This window comes from Copadichromis virginalis, linkage group LG12 (assembly GCF_057382275.1).
Source record: "Copadichromis virginalis isolate Kocher_CV1m ecotype Utaka linkage group LG12, C_Virginalis_male_GT1.1, whole genome shotgun sequence".
Classification (NCBI taxonomy): Eukaryota; Metazoa; Chordata; class Actinopteri; order Cichliformes; family Cichlidae; genus Copadichromis; species Copadichromis virginalis.
The window spans coordinates 26,142,391-26,166,874 of NC_140629.1; the positions used below are offsets into that span (position 1 = coordinate 26,142,391).

The 24,484-nt window shown below is 37.7% G+C and overlaps 2 protein-coding genes across 3 annotated transcripts; both read left to right on the forward strand.

Moving 5' to 3' along the window:
- The first annotated feature begins 1,333 nt into the window (after positions 1 to 1,333).
- LOC146697143 (uncharacterized) lies at positions 1,334 to 5,380 on the forward strand. Its single transcript, XM_085474236.1, has 5 exons — positions 1,334 to 1,575; positions 1,867 to 2,006; positions 2,743 to 2,770; positions 3,199 to 5,205; positions 5,366 to 5,380. The coding sequence occupies exons 4-5, from the start codon at positions 4,006 to 4,008 to the stop codon at positions 5,378 to 5,380; spliced, it is 1,215 nt and encodes a 404-aa protein (XP_085330362.1). The 5' UTR covers positions 1,334 to 1,575; positions 1,867 to 2,006; positions 2,743 to 2,770; positions 3,199 to 4,005.
- LOC146697144 (uncharacterized) lies at positions 5,210 to 14,836 on the forward strand. Of its 2 annotated transcripts, none has more exons than XM_085475675.1 (4): positions 5,210 to 11,292; positions 12,852 to 12,968; positions 13,085 to 13,188; positions 13,291 to 14,836. In XM_085475675.1, the coding sequence occupies exons 1-2, from the start codon at positions 5,410 to 5,412 to the stop codon at positions 12,870 to 12,872; spliced, it is 5,904 nt and encodes a 1,967-aa protein (XP_085331801.1). In that variant the 5' UTR covers positions 5,210 to 5,409; the 3' UTR covers positions 12,873 to 12,968; positions 13,085 to 13,188; positions 13,291 to 14,836. The 2 variants fall into 2 exon arrangements, 1 of the variants encoding a protein (XP_085331801.1); XR_014923376.1 differs by lacking the exon at positions 5,210 to 11,292 and adding an exon at positions 12,438 to 12,685.
- Positions 14,837 to 24,484: the final 9,648 nt, after the last annotated feature.

Here is a 24,484-nt window from a genome sequence, read left to right on the forward strand (position 1 = left end):
TTCAGATGTTTTCTGACTCTAAATGTTCTTTTCTCATTTCTTAGGTTTTTCTAATTTACATTTAAAACATTTTCAGTTTTTTTCCAACTTCTTCTTCTGTGTAACCTTCACCTTTTAGCAGTTCAGCACTTTTGTTTTCAGGTTAAATTCGTTTTTTTTTTTTATCTCATTCAAAATTTTTAACTTAAATTCTGTATTTAATTCATTTCAGTGCATACATTCAGATTCAAGCATTCACACTGCAGTTTCTTCAGAAAATGCACTTTCTAGTTATTAGTGTGAATGCTTGAAAAGCATTCACAGTATTGTTATTCAAATCTTTATTATTATTATTATTATTATTATATTTTATCTATTCCGTACGTTTTTTGTAATCCTACTCCTTCAAAACCGTTCAACTTAGAAAAACCATTCAAACACCGTTAGATTCCTATTCTTTTGGACAACACTGCTTCTATTTTTCATATTTTTAACATTTATATTTTTAATTTTATTCAACTTTATTCAACAAAAATTTCCCAAAATTTCCCATGTATTTCAATGGGGAGACCCTTCAAATTCTCATTCAACTTATTCATTTTTAAACTCTTACTACTTCCACATACATTGACATAGAGCCACCATTCAAACTTTAAAACGAAGACAAGACATTCAACTATTCAACTTGTATTTATCTTTTCAATATCTATTATACTTTTTCTTCAGTTCCAGTTTAAGTTTCATGATGTTTTTTCACCCGTTTCAAAATTTATAATGGGTGTGTATGGGACGGAATGTTGGGGCTAGAGTGAGACAGCTCAACTGCTAGAGTGAGAGGAGCAAAAAAATTAATCTTAAAATCTTTTTTAAAACTGCTGCTGTGTCCACAGCGTTTGCTCTACAGGTATGATTTTACCCTCAAAACGTAGCCATGGCTGTCCTCTTTCATCCAATGTGTTTACTATTGTCCTAGGTGTTACGGTTCTTTCATAAATGTCACCAATGCACAGCCTCCTCCTTCCAACTCTTCCATAGACTCTAATGTTAAAATGGCTCAGAAGGTTCGTTTGAAAATCAGAAGAGCATGGTGTCTTTACACTGTCACCACGTCCATATAATAAACTCCACAGGCATGAAAACTGAGAATTTGGTAGACTAGAAGCTGCTGTCGCTCACGGTGAAAGAATTTTGTCAATACGACTTGTACTTTTAATTTGGGAACGATTTGTTTCGGCCTGACTTTTCTGTTCATTTTAAGCAGCAAAAGTGAGGCGCATGTCTGTGTCGTGTGTATGGAGCCATTGTCACTATAGCAACCAGGCTCACACCTGCCTGCTTAACGAGCTCTCTCTCACTCTGCCAAGGTTAAACCTAAAAATGTTAGATTGTAGTAAGATTAACTTTTTCAAAAGTACAATAAGACAGATTTGACAGGGTTTTGCCACAGATTAATAGTTTGTCACTAGTTAGTATATGCCAACTAAGTAGAGCATTGTGATTGGCACAAAGGTTTTTCAGATCTGGGCAGTTGGAGTCAGTTGATGACTTCAAAATCATCCTTTCTGACTGGATAATTAAAGCTCTCAGCATCTATCGGTCTGTAGTTAATTTCCCCACCTTTTAACTAACGTTTCACTAACCTAATCTCATTTAATGTCTCTGTTTATAGTCTGTATAGTTTATCTCCCCACGAATATACTCAAAGTAGTCTTAAAATAAAACCCACAAAACAGTTCAAGATTTAATACTTTTTATTTGCTCATTTAATGCCAGTTGCCCTGTTTTTCTGTATGTCACTCATTCGCTTATACTTGGGCAAAAAGGACCAATTTTTACACTAGTATAGTGTATTTTTTCCCTCTATCTCTCTATGTCTGTCACACACAGAGACCAACACACAGACATGTATATGCTCATTATTGCTGTTCAAACTGATGGTCAAATTTCCAAGCACCACCTGAACGCCTCATCTGTTTTTAACCTATCACTGGACCAACTGTCGTCATTCCGCTTTGCTCTCTGCTGTGGTAAGTACAGTACACTCAGTACTGCAGTGTTTTATTTTTATGATGGAAAAAATACATGTTTGACATTTAAACTCACATATCAAGTCCAACAGAGTTAAAAACAATTCAAAGAAGAAAGAAAGAAAAAAGAATAACCTTCGCTATCATTTATATACGTTTATTACGTTTTGCTGTTAGCAGCAGTGCTAACGCTAGCTTCAATGCTAATGCTAGCAACAATGCTAACGCTAGCTATAGTGCTAACACTAGCCTTAGCAGTTGTTAACTGACAAAAATAATATTCCTGTGATATTTCTTGCCGGTCAGTGAGACAAAAGTAAGAAATTAGCTTTATTATTGCCATTGTGGCTCAGTTTTAACAGTAAGAGTGCTAGCGCTAGCAGCATTGCTAGCGCTAGCAGCATTGCTAACGCTAGCTGCAATGCTAACGCTAGCTGCAATGCTAACGCTAGCTGCAATGCTAACACTAACTGAAGTGCTAATGCTAGCCGGAATGCTAGCGCTAGCAGCAATGCTAAGGCTAGTAACAGTCTAACAGTAGCCTTACATAAGTGGCAATACTTCAGTTAACTAGTTTGAATTGTAAAATGACTGCTGTATCAGTTGGTGTGCTATATTACTCTATAATTACCCTGCTGACTAGAAGTTCAGTGTATCATGTCGTGTGGGCTTTGTATTTCTGTTAGTCTGATAACACTGTACAGACAACTAACGTATTATTTCTCGTTTCTTTCAGGAACCTGACTGACACTGTGCTTTGCCTGGTAGGTGTGCACATACTGTAAGAGAAGTAGACCAAAATAAAAAAATTATATGACTAATATAAGCTGTAAAGTGATGGGTTCAAACTTTGTGCTAGACCTTTTAAACACAATTTTATAATAAATACACATAAGTGCAGCTTAACAATTGGGCTAAAATATTTTTTTCGTACATTTTTGTAGTCACACTACATGTGATTAATTAATGATTCACTCAATCATATTTGTATTTAAAAATATTATTGCTGAATTTAATTAAATATTTATTCTTTTAAAAAGTGCCCAATTATGCAACTTTTTGCACATGGCAGCCGACAACAGTTTAGCTTGAATATTTGTTTTGTCCTTTTGCAGTAGTCACATTTAGTTCATACAATTACCATGTGATATAATTTTAATAAAATTATTTTTTTTTCTTGTTTTTTGTTCAGAGTGTGTAGAAGAAGAAGAACAAGGACCAGATCTCCAGTCTTCTCTCTCACATCCCAACCCCCCAACCCCTCTATCCTCTGTCCTGCTCCACCTATTGTCTCTGCCTTCTTTCCATCTGTATTTCACTCTGTGGTTTGTGAGAAATTTTGCCAAACCAACAATCCTTTTGCGGTTTGATTTAAAGCCGTGTCTCTCCTGCTCTGTCTGTTCTCTCTGCTAAATTTTCTCTCTACCTGTTTTTCACTCTTGGCTTGCTGCTGAAAAACGCCAAGCCAACAAAGCAATAAAGAGTGCATATTTTGCCTCAACCTATGAACAAACTGAACAAACAAAGAAAAATCTGCGGTTTGATTTAAAGCCGTGTCTCTCCTGCTCTGTCTGTTCTCACTGCTAAATTTTCTCTCTACCTGTTTTTCACTCTTGGCTTGCTGCTGAAAAACGCCAAGCCATTAAAGCAATAAAGAGTGCATATATTGCCTCTACCTGAGAACAAACTGAACAAAGAAAACTAATTCACGGTTTGATTGTGATTTCCCAGCCGTGTCTCTCCTGCTCTGCCTGTTCTCTCTTCTAAATTTTCTCTCTACCTGTTTTTCACTCTTGGCTTGCTGCTGAAAAATGCCAAGCCAATAAAGAGAGTGCATAATATTCTCTCAACTGAAGAACAAACTGTCAAACGAAAGACAACTGTTTAAGACAAATAAAAACTGAAATATAAAAACAAAGACAACATCTCCTGGTGTGTGCCACTCTTATCTTGTGAACATATTTTCTAAAGACTAAGAAACACTTGCAGGTGTGTGAAAATGCCAAGGAAGCAGAAAAAGTCACAAGCTGCAAAACAACGCTGGAAAAAGTTTCATGAGTTTCACAAAGTACCAACATGTGAACAAGCTGAGTTTGATTTTCCTCAGAGCTCTGCAGAAGACAGTGTGTCTACAAAGACCAATTCTGACAGTGTCAAACAGGCAGGTCAACATGTTCCTGCACATGTACAACAGGTATCTTATGCTGATGCTGTAAAGAGTGGACTGCAGCATAAAGTTAATGAACAACATGAGGTGTCAAGTGCCCCACAGGTGGGTTATGCTGACTTTTTGAAAAGAGGCTGTCACAGTGATGTGGCAGGACCATCTCATGCAGAAAGAGTGAACCTTGAAAACCAGCCCTCTGTTATACATGTCTGTGCATCTCGCAGCCAGGCTCATCCTAAATATGGAGACTCCAGAAACAAGCAGTGCACATGTAACTCACTCACATTTCTTGCTTTCCTTCATGAGAATGAAAACATGACTACAGCTGACCTTAATCTGGTCTTGGATAAAGGTGATGTGATGTACAAAGAGGCCAAGAAAAGATTTCCTAAAAATATTCATTTGGCAACCGATGAGCTGCCAGACAAAGTTGATGCTCGCTGGTCTATGTATGATGTCGACATGACACAGCCTTCCCGGTATGGGACATTTGAAGAACCTCCAGAGGAAGCAGTAGATACCTTTCTCAGCTTAGAAGCAGGACTGAGCTGCCTGTTGTCAGATGTGCAGTATGCCTTATTGATTATGAGTGGATTGTGTATCGCAGTGTTCAGATCCACATCAGGCAAATATGGTTTCTTTGATCCACACTCCAGAACACCCAGTGGTCTTCCTCTATTACTACAGTCACGTAATCGTGGTACAGCTGTGATGCTGAAATTCACACTCCTCAGTGACATGATTAAGAGGATCCAAGATTCTTATGAAATGATGGAGATATCACCCTCTTGTAACTATGAACTGAAGCCTGTGCAGTTCTACAGTATGAGCACAGTCAACCTGAGTGATACTATCACAGACACAGTCTGCAGACCAACAGCTGCCACTGCTGTGGCATCTACTCACTCTGATACAACTGTTGATGAAGCAAACTCCTCTACTCCAAGGAGAAACACAACGACTGATCTGACTGAGAACATCTTTTGTCAAATGTCCATTTGTACGCCACCGGTGAAACAAAAAGAAGTTTACGTGACTCAGTTCACATCATATGAAGATCAGAATGAACCTCCTAATATACCAACTGAAGAACTATGCAGTGAATTAAGTTTCCTTCCATCAAGTGATGCTTTTTCATGTCAATCAAATGCTGCCATAACAAATGTTGCTGCCTGTGACCTTTCTGATATAGTTTTACAAAAACTGAAAAAAGTTAATAAACAACAAAGGCACAAAATGAAAAGAAGATTAATGGCATCAGAGAAACCCAGAAATCAGAGAAAAGAAAACCAAAAAAGGAGAGAACAACAAAAGTATGCTTCAAATAAAGATTACAAAGAAAAGAAAAAATCTTGCGCAAGCGAGACATATAAAAACAATCCTGAAGTTAAACAAAAACAACAACAGTATATGAAAAGACGTTACTGTGAAAATGATGAATTCAGAAAGAAACAAAAACAATATGTTAAAAAACGTTTTTCTGAGAATGCTACAGTTAGAAAGAAACAACAACAATATATTAAAAGACGCTACTGTGAGAACGATGAATTCAGAAAGAAACAACAACAATATATTAAAAGACGCTACTGTGAGAACGATGAATTCAGAAAGAAACAACAACAATATATTAAAAGACGCTACTGTGAGAACGATGAATTCAGAAAGAAACAACAACAATATATTAAAAGACGCTACTGTGAGAACGATGAATTCAGAAAGAAACAACAACAATATATTAAAAGACGCTACTGTGAGAACGATGAATTCAGAAAGAAACAACAACAATATATTAAAAGACGCTACTGTGACAATGCTGACTTTAGACAAAAACAAAAAAACTATATAACTAAAAGGTATCAAGAAAACCCTGAATTCAGAGAGAGACAGAGATCTCGAGTGACTCAGCGTTATGCACGTGACAATGCATTCAGAGTAAGACACAGACAACTAATGAAACAACTAATGCGAGACAGGTATCAAAGTAATCTTGCATTCAGGATTATGCACAACATGAGATGTGCAATGAAAATAAAAAGGAAATACAGATGGGTGAACAGACAAACCCAAGAGAGTGACAACAGTGTGATCAACGAGGCCATATCTGTGTTCAAATCACAAATCAAAGCTGGACCATCATACCCATGTACTGTATGCTTCAAGGCTTCATTTCCAAACCAAGTGCGACCCTGCACAAGGTCAAAGTATGTCAAAAACCCACATGTAGTTGCAACATGTTTGACAGGAAAGTTTGTTCATGTTTGTGATGAAAACTGCAGAAATGAGCAGTGCAAAGTGCCTGATGAGAGAAAGAGAGAGTGGATATGTCACACCTGCCACGATCATCTTAAAAATGGATCCATGCCAGCACTTGCTGTTGCCAATAAGTTGGATCTTGCTGATATTCCAGCTGAACTTTCTGATCTCAACATACTGGAGAGACATCTCATAGCCAAGTGCATACCATTTGCCAAGATCATTCCTCTTCCCAAAGGCAGACAAAGAGCAATTAGAGGAAATGTGGTCTGTGTCCCATCAGAGGTACAGGAAACTGTTGAAACACTACCTCGACTGAGAATTAATTCTCAGGTGATCAGAGTAAAATTGAAGAGACGCTTGTCTTACAAAGGTCATCAGCTGTTTCAGACTGTAAGCTGGTCTAAACTTGTGCAAGCACTGCATAAACTCAAGCAGATTCATCCACAGTATAAGGATGTGAGCATCAGAGATGATGCTGAGCTGTGTGATCCAACTCTTCCTGATGAAGATGATGAGGATGATGATGATGAAAACATGAATGAGGACGATTATGATGAGGCTGATTTAATGGAAATTGACAGCTGTGAGAAAAATGCACTGAGTGAAGCACAAAATATAAATGAACAGGACATTGACATGTTACCCTGTGATGGTGAACAATCGCATGAACAGATGAGAGATGATTCAGAGCAAGCAGATGGACTGACTAATGGTGGTTTTGCACTCGAGTCCTGTTTGCAGCCCCCTGATGTGGCTGAGGAGATATTATGTTTCAGTGAAGGAATCTACTCTGTTGCTCCTGCAGAGAGAAACAATCCAATAAGTTTTTTCAAAACACCTAAACTGGAGGCCATGGCCTTCCCTGTGCAGTTTCCTACAGGCCAAAACACACTTGATGAAAGAAGGCTGATCAAAGTATCCCCCAGTGGGTATTTCAAATCAAGACTTTTCTGCATTGATGATCGTTTTGCCAAAGACACAAACTATTTATTCTTTGCACAGTTTGTGACTGAAATACACTTGGCTACATCCAGCATGACAGTACAGTTAAGGAAGGCAAAGCCTCTGACCAGAGATGGTAGAAAAATAACCTCAGGCATGTTACAAGATAAACATGAGGTGGAGAAACTGGTGCGAAATAAAGATGCAGTGAGATTCATGCAGCCTCTGAGAGGAACCCCAGCCTATTGGGAGAAAACAACAAGAGATCTTTTTGCCATGATCAGACAGTTGGGAACTCCCACGTTCTTTTGCACATTTTCAGCTGCTGAAATGCGCTGGCCTGAAGTGATCGAGGCAATAACAAGGCAGCAAGGTGAACAAGTGAATTTTGAAGGACTCGACTGGTCAGCAAAGTGTGACATCCTGAGAAGCAATCCTGTCACAACAATGCGCATGTTTGACAAGAGAGTTGAAGCATTATTCAGAGATTTACTCTTATCTCCTGCAGAGCCACTTGGCAAAGTCATTGACTACTTTTACAGAGTTGAGTTTCAGCACAGAGGAAGCCCACACATACACTGCCTCCTGTGGGTAGAAGGTGCTCCTGTGTTTGAGGAGGATGATGAGCAAACTGTTCTTGATTTTATAAACAAATACATCACAGCTCAGCTGCCTGATCCACATAAACAACCTGAACTGTACAAAAAAGTAACAGAAGTGCAAAAACACAGTAAGAACCACACAAAGACGTGCTTTAGGAGTTTAAGCTCCGGGTGCCGTTTTGGTTTTCCCAAACCACCCTGCAATGAGACAATGATCACAAGACCCAGTGAGGATGATGCACTGGAAGTAGAAACGGCAAAGAACAAGCTCAGACCACTGAACCAGCTGCTGAATGAACCTGAAACTGCTTCCATGAGTTTAGAGCAGCTCTTGGAAAGATGCAAGTTGACACATGCAGAATATGAGAGATACCTGAATAAAATGAACATGAGGAGTACGATCATACTAAAGCGTGATCCAAAAGACTCTTGGATAAACGGCTATAATCCACATCTGCTTGAAGCCTGGAACAGTAATATCGACATAAGCTTTGTTTTAGATGCTTTTGGTGCTGCAAATTATTTAATGAAATATATATCAAAAAAAGAGGGCGGGCTATCTGAGTACCTGAAAACTGTCATTGAGAACTCCCATAAGGACAGTGTAAATGAGTGCGATGAAATGAGAGCCGTCATGCAGGCATATTCAAAGAAGCGAGAGATCAGTGCACAGGAGTGTGTTGCTCGTGCATGTGGTCTTCACATGAAGCAATGCTCACGTGCTGTAATATTCATTCCAACTGATGATAATCCTGTGAAAATGAGTCGTCCCCTGTCAGTTCTGGACAACACAACACCTGAGTCTTCCAATGTTTGGATGACATCTTTGAATGACAAATACAAAGCCAGACCTGAAACACCAGAGTATGAGGAGATGTGCATGGCAGACTTTGCTGCTACTTGCAGGATTGTCTATGGCCAACAGAAAAAAGGTAAAGATGTTTTGCCCCTTCTCAATGAGATGGGGTTTGTGCAAAGGCGCAAAAACAATAAGCCTGCTATCATCAGATTTCACCGCTGCTCACAAGAAAAACATCCAGAGCAATATTACGGAAGACTGCTTAAACTGTACCTTCCTCATCGTTCAGACCACGAACTGAAAACACCATCGTTGCCAACCTATCAGGCTTTCTATGGTGCTGGCTGTGTACAGCTACCAGGTACTGACCATCTTGAGTACGTGCAACACATTGTCAAAAGAAACAGAGAAAAATATGAGAAAAACAGTGAGGAGATCGAGAGCGCTGTTGAGGAATATGAGCAGAACAGAGGTGTGACTGACGAATGGTGTAATCTGGCACCTGAATCAGATCTCGTAAGGTTGCCACTTGTCGAACAAGAAAGAGAGCGAGACAATGAAAATGAACAGGAAGATGTGCCCGACTACAGCCGTCAGGCTGATGCTTCAACAGAAGTCAGAGCCATCAGGGAACCCCCTGCTATTGATCCCACATTGTTACGTCAGATGTTTCAGAATCTGAACAAGAAGCAAGCCTGCATATTTTATGCAGTTAGAGACTGGTGCATTAAAAGAGTCTGTGCTCTAAATCCAGAGCAGTTTTTCTTTTATATTAATGGTGGTGCTGGAACAGGAAAATCACATCTTATCAAATGCATCTACTCAGAAGCATCTAAGATACTGAGCAAAGTGCCCAGATATGCAGACGACGTTGACATATCAAAACCCACCGTCCTGTTAACTGCTTTCACTGGGACTGCAGCTTTTAACATTTCTGGAACAACACTGCATTCTCTTCTCAAGCTGCCTAGAAGCTTAAAACCTCCCATTCAGGGACTTGGCAATCAGCTGGATGAAGTCAGATCAGAACTTTTGAATGCTGAAATAATCGTCATTGACGAAGTGTCTATGGTGTCAAGACATCTGTTTGCATATGTAGATGCAAGACTCAAACAGATCAAAGGGACTCGGAGACCCTTTGGAGGCATGTCAGTCATTGCTGTCGGAGACTTCTATCAGCTACCCCCAGTGCGACAGTCTAAACCTCTCTGTGTGCACGACCCGTCTGAGATCGACCTGTGGCGGGAGCATTTTCAGATGATCACTCTGACTGAGATTATGCGTCAGAAAGATGATGTTGTCTTTGCTGAGATGCTGAACAGAATTCGTGTAAAAGGAAAGTTGGATGAGCTTTGCGAAGCAGATAGAAATTTGTTGTTACAGGCCATAACTGAACCAGCCCATTGTCCGACTGATGCATTGCACATTTTTGCAACTAATAAAGAAGTGGATGCACACAACTCTTCAACACTGGCTCTGCTCCACACTCATATCATTGACATCCATGCAGATGATTATAGAAAAGATCCTAGAACTGGCAGAATGGCACTTCAAGACAGACCATTGAAAGGAGGTAAAAACGAGTTACCAGACACACTGAAAGTTGCAGAAGGAGCTCGTGTCATGCTCACCAGAAACATTGACATACAAAATGGTTTGGTTAATGGAGCTTTTGGAATACTACTTAGAGTAGTTTACTCTGAAAATGACCAACACATCATCAAGCTTGGACTTAAAATGGATAATGAGACATCTGGAAAGAATAACCGCACACCAGCAGACGATATGGTGTACATTGAGAGAGCAGAGGAGAATCTGAAGCAGAAAGGAGTGGTACGAAGACAGTTCCCAGTGAAGCTGGCCTTTGCATGTACAATACATAAGGTACAGGGTATGACAACTACATCAGCTGTTGTCTCTCTTAAGAGCATTTTTGAGCCCGGCATGGCCTACGTAGCTGTCAGTAGAGTGACGTCTCTCAGTGGACTGTATCTTCTTGATATGGAGGAGAAAAAAATATTCACCAACCCAGAAATCACTGCAGCGCTTGAGAACATGAGACAAGCCAACCTTGATGACATGATGCCTCTTCTACACGTGAGGCAAACACTGAGCAGGTCAGAGGTTTTCACCATTGTTCATCATAATACAGAGGGACTGCCAGCTCACATTAATGACATCAAAAGTCACCATGAATTGTGTCTAGCAGATGTTTTGTGCCTAACAGAAACACACCTGCGGGGCTCTTTTGTCGCAGAGAGTCTCCACTTGGAAAATTACAATTTGTTCAAACGCAACAGACACCTGTCCTACACAAACTTTCCCCAGATGGCAAACAGAAGTGGTGGTGGAGTTGCTGTTTATGTGAAAAGTGACATTCAAGTGCATGAAAAACAGTACATCCATAATGTAACTGACCTTGAATTTCTGGCTTTAAAGGTTGAAGCACCAGTCAGTGCTCTGATTGCAGTTGTATACAGACCTCCAGACTACACTCTGAGGCCATTCCTGAAAAACCTGGTAAGCCTATTAGACTCATTGGAGATCATGGACTGTCATCCCATCATAGTTTGTGGTGATTTTAATGAGAATGTTTTATCCAGTGCAAACAAACCAATCCTGGAGCTGTTTGAGTCTAGGGGATACGCACAGGTCATCACTGCCCCTACCACAGAGAAGAACACACTGCTTGACCTAATTTTCATTTCTCAGTCAGATCGATGTCTCCATTCTGGAGTCATGAAGACATACCATAGTTACCATGACCCAGTATACTGTGTATTGTCCTGTGATGATTCATGATCTAGATCTTTGAATACAGTAAGTAATATCTATATTTTTGAATGACTTAAGAAAGTAGAGCGATATTTAAAAGTTGACGCCCTGCATTGCAGTATAATGTTTGAATTGTTTACATAAAATACAATTACATGAATTAAGTAATGATATCAGTAAAAGATGACAATTTTATTTATTACAGAAAATCTAAAATTCACTAACAGTAACCTATAAATGTCAGAAAAATCAAATATAGCAGTTTGAAACGAACAGTGTAGGCATATCCTCTCTGCAGCCAGGCTTCAACATCCTGCCAGGCTGCCCCAGTCTCACTGTGGCTGGGAGGGAGGGAGGGTGGACCAGAGGATTGCCTACACAACACATAAATGTTCAACAGCTTCTTCATTGTTTCTGAGAGAACAATAATGACTAAAGGTTGCTTTTTAAAAAAACAAACAAACAAACAAACAAACCTAATTACAGCAATAATGACAGTTAAGCCACTTTATGTGTGCCTCTATTTTGAAATAATATTTACAAAAATATTATTATTTTGGTTTGTTATAAACTTTAAACTTTTTCAAAAGTACACAATTATATTTTTGGACAAATTTTTCTATGAAACATAAATTTTTATGAGCTTTTATCATGTTTCTGGCCAGTGCAATCATCAGGGTGGGTCTGGGTTGATAACTGCACATTTCTGGCCAGAAATGTTTCAGCAGTGTTACATATGTAGTGCATATGTTACACTTGCTTTCTGTTACCAGCTGATACCCTACATTTGTATAGACATTTGATGGTGTGAGGTTGGGGAGTTGAGTGGGAGGGGGGGGGGGGGGGGAGGGTACGGTGGGAGTCGAGGGGGGGGGTTTCCTTTCCTGTTAGGTTTCCTTTGTTTTTCTTTTTTTTTCTTTTTAAGAGAGACACAGTCCTCCTGTGTCTTCTCCAAGCTTCACATGTAAAATCCAACAATGTGAAGCACATAGCAGCCAGAAACTGTAATGCCACAGATCAGAGAAACTTCATCATCACCATCTTCATCGCCATACGATCAGAGCGTGAGACTTCACATCTGGAGCACAGGAGAGATTCTGTGATAAGTCTTCCTTCTAGCTTGTCCCACAAGCAGTCGGTGAGATTTACTAACAACAAAAAGGGTTAATGACATTATTTCCATGAAAACATGTATTCATTCTTTGTGAAGTGTTTAAATTGTGTTTTCACTTGACCTTAGGAGTGTTAGAGTGTATTGTAATGTCTGTACTCAGGTGTTTCCCTCTGTGATCCATCCCCTTCAGAGCCGAGACACTCAGGACTGAACAGACTGCACAGTTTCTGTGACTGAGCCTCCAAAACACCTTCTTTGAAACCACTCATGATAGAAGGGCTTCATATTTGCAGCAGCACTACTACAGGTATTCAGTTTATTACAGGATGTGTTTGTTTCTTAGGACCAGCTCTGAGTGCACACTACCTAATATATACACCTTTCTGTTTATTACAAACCAACTACTCTGGATCATACGGCCAGTTGGCAGGAATGTTGCTGCAGGAAAACATCCCTGGAGATCACCATCATTGTCAGACTGACTGTGCCTCCTCTGTGCAGTGTCAAGATCCTCCCTAAATGAGTGTGTAAGTTAACATTTTCATTATTTTATTCCCTTTGACAAGACAAGTATCACTGATATTTACATTTACAACTACATATTCCTGTTTTCTGCTCTTCTTTTAAAGTCCTCAGCTATCCTGCTTCTGTGCTGCTTGCCACACATCAAACACTGGCCGGATGACAGGGAGGATCCACTCTGAAGTCACTGGACATGATGAGGATCATATGGGACTTCATAGTTTCACAGAAACGTTGTGCTCTGTGATTACAGGTTTTAAATGGACATAATGACTGCCTCTCTCTGATCAACAGGCTAAAGGATTGTTGTCATTGTTAGTGCTCTGTACAATGTATGCTTATTTAGTATTTCATCACAGAGCAAACCTTTTTTTCTTTAACATATTTTTATTTTTTTATTTGTGGGGATAGGTTAATTGATTAATCCAAATTGTCACTAGGTGTGAATGTGCGAGTGAATGTGAGTGTGAATGGTTGTCTGTCCCTGTGTGTTGGCCCTGTGACAGACTGGCGACCTGTCCAGGGTGTACCCTGCCTTTCGCCCTATGACAGCTGGGATAGGCTCCAGCGCCCCCCGCGACCCTGGAAAGGATAAGCGGAAGCGAATGGATGGATGGATGGATATTTTTATTTTGTTCTAATGTTGAATTAACTGTGGGGATTTTTTTTAAGTGGGCACTCGGGATGTCATATGACCAGAAATGTGGTAACTGGAATTCAACAGTATGGAAGAAAAAATCTGCTAAGAACAAAACACACACAAAACCCCCCAAGAAAATTCAAATTCATTCCATGTAATCCAATCTAAAACATTTTAAACTGCTGAACAGCAACACAAACAGCGTTAAAAAACAGTGTTAACAGAATGATTATGATGATTTTGTACCAAAGTTTCAGGTCACATGGCACACCTAGTGTGTAGTGTGGGGTATCAGCTGGTAAGTATAGGTTTTTTTTTTTCATATTTGTGTCCTTAGAGTTCAGATAGATAAAGCCTTGTGTATAATAATTAGTCATAATCACAACTCAAAGTCAGGGACTAACTAATTTTGGGACTTTGTGTCTGAGCCCAGGTTAAAACAATGTGTAAAAAAGCATTTAGTGGCATGGCTGAACAATGCTGTATTGATACTTATTTATCCATGTTCACAAAAAGGACTAATGTGTTTATTTGATTATTTGCATGTGTTAAACTGTGTCACCACCTTACGCTTTCATTTGACTTTACTCAAAAATCTCTATACAGTTCTCTTTTACCACTGTGTGGACTCTGTTTACATTAAAACATAAAGAAGAATGAGTAATAAAAAGATGTGTAGACAGATTAAGTAGGACGATAGAAACAGCTGTTCAGCCATGTTCTAAGAAACCAACACAATTTAAAGGTTCAGGATTGTGGTTTTAAAAGTTGAATTTTCATGTATTTCATATCTTGCTTATTATTTTTTATTTAGTTATTTAATTTAGTTATTTTTATTTATTCTACTAGTCCTTTTCAGAAAGAAGCTGTAAAATATGACTTAAGATTTTTATGTTATTTTCTATGACATACAAAATAAATTGATGTATGTAATACTATTAAACATGATATACACATGTGTATATGTCTGAAAAACATTATGCTGTATATTAAAGTTTGTATTTTCTCCAGAATTTTTGTTCAACTCTAAATTTTCTTTTGTCATTACTCATCTTTTTATTATTTACATTTTAAACATGTTTAGCTTTTTTCCAACTTCTTCTGTGTGAACATCAGCTTTCAAAAGTTCTGCACTTTTGTTTTCAGGTGAAAATTTCTGTATTTTCCAGCTCATTCGGAATTTTTAACTTAAATTCAGTAATTAATTCATTTCAGTGCATACATTCAGATTCAAGCATTCACACTGCAGTTTCTTCAGAAAATGCACTTTCTAGTTATTATATTTTATCTATTCCGTACGTTTTTTGTACTCCTACTCCTTCAAAACCGTTCAACTTAGAAAAACCATTCAAACGCCATTAGATTCCTATTCTTTTGGACATGACTGCTTCTACTTTTCTCATTTTTAACATTTATATTTTTAATTTTATTCAACTTTATTCAACAAAAATTTATAATGTATTTCAATGGGGAGACCCTTCAAATCCTCATTCAACTTACTCATTTTTAAACTCTTACTACTTCCACATACATTGACATAGAGCCACCATTCAAACTTTAAAACGAAGACAAGACATTCAACTATTCAACTTGTATTTATCTTTTCAATATCTATTATACTTTTTCTTCAGTTCCAGTTTAAGTTTCATGATGTTTTTTCAGCCGTTTCAGAGTTTATAATGGGTGTGTATGGGACGGAATGTTGGGGCTAGAGTGAGGCAGCTCAACTGCTAGAGTGAGAGGAGCAAAAAAATTAATCTTAAAATCTTTTTTAAAACTGCTGCTGTGTCCGCAGCGTTTGCTCTACAGGTATGATTTTACCCTCAAAACGTAGCCATCGCTGTCCTCTTTCATCCAATGTGTTTACTATTGTCCTAGGTGTTACGGTTCTCTCATAAATGTCATCAATGCACAGCCTCCTCCTTCCAACTCTTCCATAGACTCTAATGTTAAAATGGCTCAGAAGGTTCGTTTGAAAATCAGAAGAGCATGGTGTCTTTCCACTGTCACCACGTCCATATAATAAACTCCACAGACATGAAAACTGAGAATTAGGTAGACTAGACATTGCTGTCGCTCACGGTGAAAGAATTTTGTCAATACGACTTTTACTTTTCATTTGGGAGCGATTTGTTTGGGCCTGACTTTTCTGTTCATTTTAAGCAGCAAAAGTGAGGTGCATGTCTGTGTACGTGTGTATGGAGCCCTTGGGTGCAGTCACTATAGCAACCAGGCTCACACCTGCCTGCTTAACGAGCTCTCTCTCTCACTCTGCCAAGATTAATCTGAAACACTTCTCTTTCAACTACTGCTGTCTCCACAGTGTTACAGCCATCATTTTACCCTCAAAACGTCGCCATCGTTGTTCTCTTTCCAACATCTTGTCTTTCAAAGCTCAGAGATGTAAACTTTTTAAACTGTGTGGGTCCAAGTGGAGGGATCACATTTTAGTCATTCAGTGATTCAAAGAATATGACCTTTTAATATTCTTTCAGATGTTTTCTGACTCTAAATGTTCTTTTCTCATTTCTTAGGTTTTTCTAATTTACAATTAAAACATTTTCAGCTTTTTTCCAACTTCTTCTTCTGTGTAACCTTCAGCTTTTAGCAGTTCAGCACCTTTGTTTTCAGGTTAAATTCAGGTTTTTGTTTTTTTTTTATCTCATTCAAAATTTTTAACTCAAAATTCAGCAATTAATTCATTTCAGTCCATACATTCAGATTCAAGCATTCACACTGCAGTTTCTTCAGAAAATGCACTTTCTAGTTAGTGTGAATGCTTGAAAAGCATTCACAGTATTGTTCTTCTAATCTTTATTATTAGTGTGAATGCTTGAAAAGCATTCACAGTATTGTTCTTCTAATCTTTATTATTCTATTTTATTATTATCTATTCCGTACGTTTTTTGAAAGCCTACTCCTTCAAAACCGTTCAACTTAGAAAAACCATTCAAACACCATTAGATTCCTATTCTTTTGGACATGATTGCTTGTATTTTTCTCATTTTTAACATTTATATTTTTTATTTTATTCAACTTTATTCAACAAAAATTTCCCATGTATTTCAATGGGGAGACCCTTCAAATTCTCATTCAACTTACTCATTTTTAAACTCTTACTACTTCAACATACGTTCACATAGAGCCACCATTCAAACTTTAAAACGAAGACAAGACATTCAACTATTCAACTTGTATTTATCTTTTCAATATCTATTATACTTTTTCTTCAGTTCCAGTTTAAGTTTCATGATGTTTTTTCACCCGTTTCAGAGTTTATAATGGGTGTGTATGGGACGGAATGTTGGGGCTAGAGTGAGGCAGCTCAACTGCTAGAGTGAGAGGAGCAAAAAAATTAATCTTAAAATCTTTTTTAAAACTGCTGCTGTGTCCACAGCGTTTGCTCTACAGCCATCATTTTACCCTCAAAACGTAGCCATGTCTGTCCTCTTTCATCCAATGTGTTTACTATTGTCCTAGGTGTTACGGTTCTTTCATAAATGTCACCAATGCACAGCCTCCTCCTTCCAACTCTTCCATAGACTCTAATGTTAAAATGGCTCAGAAGGTTCGTTTGAAAATCAGAAGAGCATGGTGTCTTTCCACTGTCACCACGTCCATATAATAAGCTCCACAGGCATGAAAACTGAGAATTAGGTAGACTAGACATTGCTGTCGCTCACGGTGAAAGAATTTTGTCAATACGACTTTTACTTTTCATTTGGGAGCGATTTGTTTCGGCCTGACTTTTCTGTTCATTTTAAGCAGCAAAAGTGAGGTGCATGTCTGTGTGCGTGTGTATGGAGCCATTGGGTGCGGTCACTATAGCAACCAGGCTCACACCTGCCTGCTTAACGAGCTCTCTCTGCCACTGTACCAAGATTCATCTTAAACACTTCTCTTTCAACTGCTGCTGTGTCCACAGTGTTAAAGCCATCATTTTACCCTCAAAACGTCGCCATCGTTGTTCTTTTTCCAACATCTTGTCTTTCAAAGCTCAGAGATGTAAACTTTTTAAACTGTGTGGGTCCAAGTGGAGGGATCACATTTTAGTCATTCAGTGATTCAAAGAATATGACCTTTTAATATTCTTTCAGATGTTTTCTGACTCTAAATGTTCTTTTCTCATTTCTTAGGTTTTTCTAATTTACAATTAAAACATTTTCAGTTTTTTTCCAACTCCTTCTTCTGTGTAACCTTCAGCTTTTAGCAGTTCAGCACCTTTGTTTTCAGGTTGAATTCGTTTTTTTTTGTTTGTTTTTTTTATCTCATTCAATATTTTTAACTCAAAATTCAGCAATTAATTCATTTCAGTGCATACATTCAGATTCAAGCATTCACACTGCAGTTTCTTCAGAAAATGCACTTTCTAGTTATTATATTTTATCTATTCCGTACGTTTTTTGTAATCCTACTCCTTCAAAACCGTTCAACTTAGAAAAACCATTCAAACACCATTAGATTCCTATTATTTTGGACATGACTGCTTCTATTTTTCTCATTTTTAACATTTATATTTTTAATTTTATTCAACTTTATTCAACAAAAATTTCCCATGTATTTCAATGGGGAGACCCTTCAAATTCTCATTCAATTTACTCATTTTTAAACTCTTACTACTTCCACATACATTGACATAGAGCCACCATTCAAACTTTAAAACGAAGACAAGACATTCAACTATTCAACTTGTATTTATCTTTTCAATATCTATTATACTTTTTCTTCAGTTCCAGTTTAAGTTTCATGATGTTTTTTCACCCGTTTCAGAGTTTATAATGGGTGTGTATGGGACGGAATGTTGGGGCTAGAGTGAGGCAGCTCAACTGCTAGAGTGAGAGGAGCAAAAAAATTAATCTTAAAATCTTTTTTAAAACTGCTGCTGTGTCTGCAGCGTTTGCTCTACAGGTATGATTTTACCCTCAAAACGTAGCCATCGCTGTCCTCTTTCATCCAATGTGTTTACTATTGTCCTAGGTGTTATGGTTCTTTCGTAAATGTCACCAATGCACAGCCTCCTCCCTCCAACTCTTCCATAGACTCTAATGTTAAAATGGCTCAGAAGGTTCGTTTGAAAATCAGAAGAGCATGGTGTCTTTCCACTGTCACCACGTCCATATAATAAGCTCCACTGGCATGAAAACTGAGAATTAGGTAGACTAGAAGCTGCTGTCGCTCACGGTGAAAGAATTTTGTCAATACGACTTTTACTTTTCATTTGGGAACGATTTGTTTCGGCCTGACTTTTCTGTTCATTTTAAGCAGCAAAAGTGAGGTGCATGTCTGTGTCCGTGTGTATGGAGCCCTTGGGTGCGGTCACTATAGCAACCAGGCTCACACCTGCCTGCTTAACGAGCTCTCTCTCTCACTCTGCCAAGATTCATCTTAAACACTTCTCTTTCAACTGCTGCTGTCTCCACAGTGTTAAAGCCATCATTTTACCCTCAAAACGTCGCCACCGTTGTTCTTTTTCCAACATCTTGTCTTTCAAAGCTCAGAGATGTAAACTTTTTAAACTGTGTGGGTCCAAGTGGAGGGATCACATTTTAGTCATTCAGTGATTCAAAGAATATGAACTTTTAATATTCTTTCAGATGTTTTCTGACTCTAAATGTTCTTTTCTCATTTCTTAGGTTTTTCTAATTTACAATTAAAACATTTTCAGCTTTTTTCCAACTTCTTCTTCTGTGTAACCTTCAGCTTTTAGCAGTTCAGCACTGTTGTTTTCAGGTTAAATTCAGGTTGTTGTTGTTTTTTTTTTATCTCATTCAAAATTTTTAACTCAAAATTCAGCAATTAATTCATTTCAGTCCATACATTCAGATTCAAGCATTCACACTGCAGTTTCTTCAGAAAATGCACTTTCTAGTTATTCTATTTTATCTATTCCGTACGTTTTTTGTACTCCTACTCCTTCAAAACCGTTCAACTTAGAAAAACCATTCAAACACCATTAGATTCCTATTCTTTTGGACATGACTGCTTCTATTTTTCTCATTTTTAACATTTATATTTTTAATTTTATTCAACTTTATTCAACAAAAATTTCCCATGTATTTCAATGGGGAGACCCTTCAAATTCTCATTCAATTTACTCATTTTTAAACTCTTACTACTTCCACATACATTGACATAGAGCCACCATTCAAACTTTAAAACGAAGACAAGACATTCAACTATTCAACTTGTATTTATCTTTTCAATATCTATTATACTTTTTCTTCAGTTCCAGTTTAAGTTTCATGATGTTTTTTCACCCGTTTCAGAGTTTATAATGGGTGTGTATGGGACGGAATGTTGGGGCTAGAGTGAGGCAGCTCAACTGCTAGAGTGAGAGGAGCAAAAAAATTAATCTTAAAATCTTTTTTAAAACTGCTGCTGTGTCCACAGCGTTTGCTCTACAGGTATGATTTTACCCTCAAAACGTAGCCATGGCTGTCCTCTTTCATCCAATGTGTTTACTATTGTCCTAGGTGTTATGGTTCTTTCGTAAATGTCACCAATGCACAGCCTCCTCCCTCCAACTCTTCCATAGACTCTAATGTTAAAATGGCTCAGAAGGTTCGTTTGAAAATCAGAAGAGCATGGTGTCTTTCCACTGTCACCACGTCCATATAATAAACTCCACAGGCATGAAAACTGAGAATTCAGTAGACTAGACATTGCTGTCGCTCACGGTGAAAGAATTTTGTCAATACGACTTTTACTTTTCATTTGGGAGCGATTTGTTTCGGCCTGACTTTTCTGTTCATTTTAAGCAGCAAAAGTGAGGCGCATGTCTGTGTACGTGTGTATGGAGCCATTGGGTGCGGTCACTATAGCAACCAGGCTCACACCTGCCTGCTTAACGAGCTCTCTCTGCCACTCTGCCAAAATTCATCTTAAACACTTCTCTTTCAACTGCTGCTGTGTCCACAGTGTTAAAGCCATCATTTTACCCTCAAAACGTCGCCATCGTTGTTCTTTTTCCAACATCTTGTCTTTCAAAGCTCAGAGATGTAAACTTTTTAAACTGTGTGGGTCCAAGTGGAGGGATCACATTTTAGTCATTCAGTGATTCAAAGAATATGACCTTTTAATATTCTTTCAGATGTTTTCTGACTCTAAATGTTCTTTTCTCATTTCTTAGGTTTTTCTAATTTACAATTAAAACATTTTCAGCTTTTTTCCAACTTCTTCTGCTGTGTAACCTTCAGCTTTTAGCAGTTCAGCACTTTTGTTTTCAGGTTAAATTCAGGTTGTTTTTTTTTTTATCTCATTCAAAATTTTTAACTCAAAATTCAGCAATTAATTCATTTCAGTGCATACATTCAGATTCAAGCATTCACACTGCAGTTTCTTCAGAAAATGCACTTTCTAGTTAGTGTGAATGCTTGAAAAGCATTCACAGTATTGTTATTCGAATCTTTATTAGTGTGAATGCTTGAAAAGCATTCACAGTATTGTTCTTCTAATCTTTATTATTATATTTTCTTATTCCGTACGTTTTTTGAAAGCCTACTCCTTCAAAACCGTTCAACTTAGAAAAACCATTCAAACATCGTTAGATTCCTATTATTTTGGACATGACTGCTTCTATTTTTCTCATTTTTAACATTTATATTTTTAATTTTATTCAACTGTATTCAACAAAAATTTCCCATGTATTTCAATGGGGAGACCCTTCAAATTCTCATTCAACTTACTCATTTTTAAACTCTTACTACTTCCACATACATTGACATAGAGCCACCATTCAAACTTTAAAACGAAGACAAGACATTCAACTATTCAACTTGTATTTATCTTTTCAATATCTATTATACTTTTTCTTCAGTTCCAGTTTAAGTTTCATGATGTTTTTTCACCCGTTTCAGAGTTTATAATGGGTGTGTATGGGACGGAATGTTGGGGCTAGAGTGAGGCAGCTCAACTGCTAGAGTGAGAGGAGCAAAAAAATTAATCTTAAAATCTTTTTTAAAACTGCTGCTGTGTCCGCAGCGTTTGCTCTACAGGTATGATTTTACCCTCAAAACGTAGCCATGGCTGTCCTCTTTCATCCAATGTGTTTACTATTGTCCTAGGTGTTATGGTTCTTTCATAAATGTCACCAATGCACAGCCTCCTCCCTCCAACTCTTCCATAGACTCTAATGTTAAAATGGCTCAGAAGGTTCGTTTGAAAATCAGAAGAGCATGGTATCTTTACACTGTCACCACGTCCATATAATAAACTCCACAGGCATGAAAACTGAGAATTCAGTAGACTAGAAGCTGCTGTCGCTCACGGTGAAAGAATTTCGTCAATACGACTTGTACTTTTCATATGGGAACGATTTGTTTCGGCCTGACTTTTCTGTTCATTTTAAGCAGCAAAAGTGAGGCGCATGTCTGTGTACGTGTGTATGGAGCCATTGGGTGCGGTCACTATAGCAACCAGGCTCACACCTGCCTGCTTAACGAGCTCTGCCTGCCACTGTACCAAGATTCATCTTAAACACTTCTCTTTCAACTGCTGCTGTGTCCACAGTGTTACAGCCATCATTTTACCCTCAAATTGTCGCCATTATTGTTCTCTTTCCAACACCGTGTCTTTCAAAGCTCAGGCATTTAAACTTTTTAAACTGTGTGGATCAAAGTGGAGGGATCACATTTGAGTCATTCAGTGATTCAAAGAATATGACCTTTTAATATTCATTCAGATGTTTTCTGACTCTAAATGTTCTTTTCTCATTTCTTAGGGTTTTCTAATTTACATTTAAAACATTTTCAGTTTTTTTCCAACTTCTTCTTCTGTGTAACGTTCAGCTTTTAGCAGTTCAGCACCTTTGTTTTCAGGTTAAATTCGTTTTTTTTTTTGTTTTGTTTTTTTATCTCATTCAATATTTTTAACTCAAAATTCAGCAATTAATTCATTTCAGTGCATACATTCAGATTCAAGCATTCACACTGCAGTTTCTTCAGAAAATGCACTTTCTAGTCTTTATTATTAGTGTGAATGCTTGAAAAGCATTCACAGTATTGTTCTTCTAATCTTTATTATTATTATTATTATTATTAGTGTGAATGCTTGAAAAGCATTCACAGTATTGTTCTTCTAATCTTTATTCTATTTTTTTATTTATTATTATTCTGTATTCCGTACGTTTTTTGTAATCTATCTCCTTCAAAACCGTTCAACTTAGAAAAACCATTCAAACACCGTTAGATTCCTATTCTTTTGGACAACACTGCTTCTATTTTTCTCATTTTTAACATTTATATTTTTTATTTTATTCAACTTTATTTAACAAAAATTTATAATGTATTTCAATGGAGAGACCCTTCAAATTCTCATTCAAATTCCTCCTCTTTAAACTGTATCTACTTCCACATACATTGACATAGAGCCACCATTCAAACTTTAAAACGAAGACAAGACATTCAACTATTCAACTTGTATTTATCTTTTCAATATCTATTATACTTTTTCTTCAGTTCCAGTTTAAGTTTCATGATGTTTTTTCACCCGTTTCAGAGTTTATAATGGGTGTGTATGGGATGGAATGTTGGGGCTAGAGTGAGACAGCTCAACTGCTAGAGTGAGAGGAGCAAAAAAATTAATCTTAAAATCTTTTTTAAAACTGCTGCTGTGTCCGCAGCGTTTGCTCTACAGGTATGATTTTACCCTCAAAACGTAGCCATCGCTGTCCTCTTTCATCCAATGTGTTTACTATTGTACTAGGTGTTATGGTTCTTTCGTAAATGTCACCAATGCACAGCCTCCTCCCTCCAACTCTTCCATAGACTCTAATGTTAAAACGGCTCAGAAGGTTCGTTTGAAAATCAGAAGAGCATGGTGTCTTTCCACTGTCACCACGTCCATATAATAAACTCCACAGGCATGAAAACTGAGAATTCAGTAGACTAGAAGCTGCTGTCGCTCACGGTGAAAGAATTTTGTCAATACGACTTTTACTTTTCATTTGGGAACGATTTGTTTCGGCCTGACTTTTCTGTTCATTTTAAGCAGCAAAAGTGAGGTGCATGTCTGTGTGCGTGTGTATGGAGCCATTGGGTGCGGTCACTATAGCAACCAGGCTCACACCTGCCTGCTTAACGAGCTCTGCCTGCCACTGTACCAAGATTCATCTTAAGCACTTCTCTTTCAACTGCTGCTGTGTCCACAGTGTTACAGCCATCATTTTACCCTCAAAACGTCGCCATCGTTGTTCTCTTTCCAACATCTTGTCTTTCAAAGCTCAGAGATGTAAACTTTTTAAACTGTGTGGATCCAAGTGGAGGGATCACATTTTAGTCATTCAGTGATTCAAAGAATATGACCTTTTAATATTCTTTCAGATGTTTTCTGACTCTAAATGTTCTTTTCTCATTTCTTAGGTTTTTCTAATTTACAATTAAAACATTTTCAGCTTTTTTCCAACTTCTTCTTCTGTGTAACCTTCAGCTTTTAGCAGTTCAGCACTGTTGTTTTCAGGTTAAATTCGTTTTTTTTTTTTTTGTTTTTTTTTAATCTCATTCAATATTTTTAACTCAAAATTCAGCAATTAATTCATTTCAGTGCATACATTCAGATTCAAGCATTCACACTGCAGTTTCTTCAGAAAATGCACTTTCTAGTTGTGTGGATGCTTTAAGCATCCACACTATTGAGTTCCTGTTTCTCTTTATTCTTTATACTTT

Coding starts and splice junctions, on each gene's coding strand:
- LOC146697143 (XM_085474236.1), top strand. CDS start 4,006: ATGCCAAGGAAGCAGAAAAAGTCACAAGCTGCAAAACAACGCTGGAAA.
- LOC146697144 (XM_085475675.1), top strand. CDS start 5,410: ATGAAAAGAAGATTAATGGCATCAGAGAAACCCAGAAATCAGAGAAAA. Junction 11,293..12,851: donor GGCCATTCCTGAAAAACCTG/GTAAGCCTATTA, acceptor CATCCCCTTCAG/AGCCGAGACACTCAGGACTG.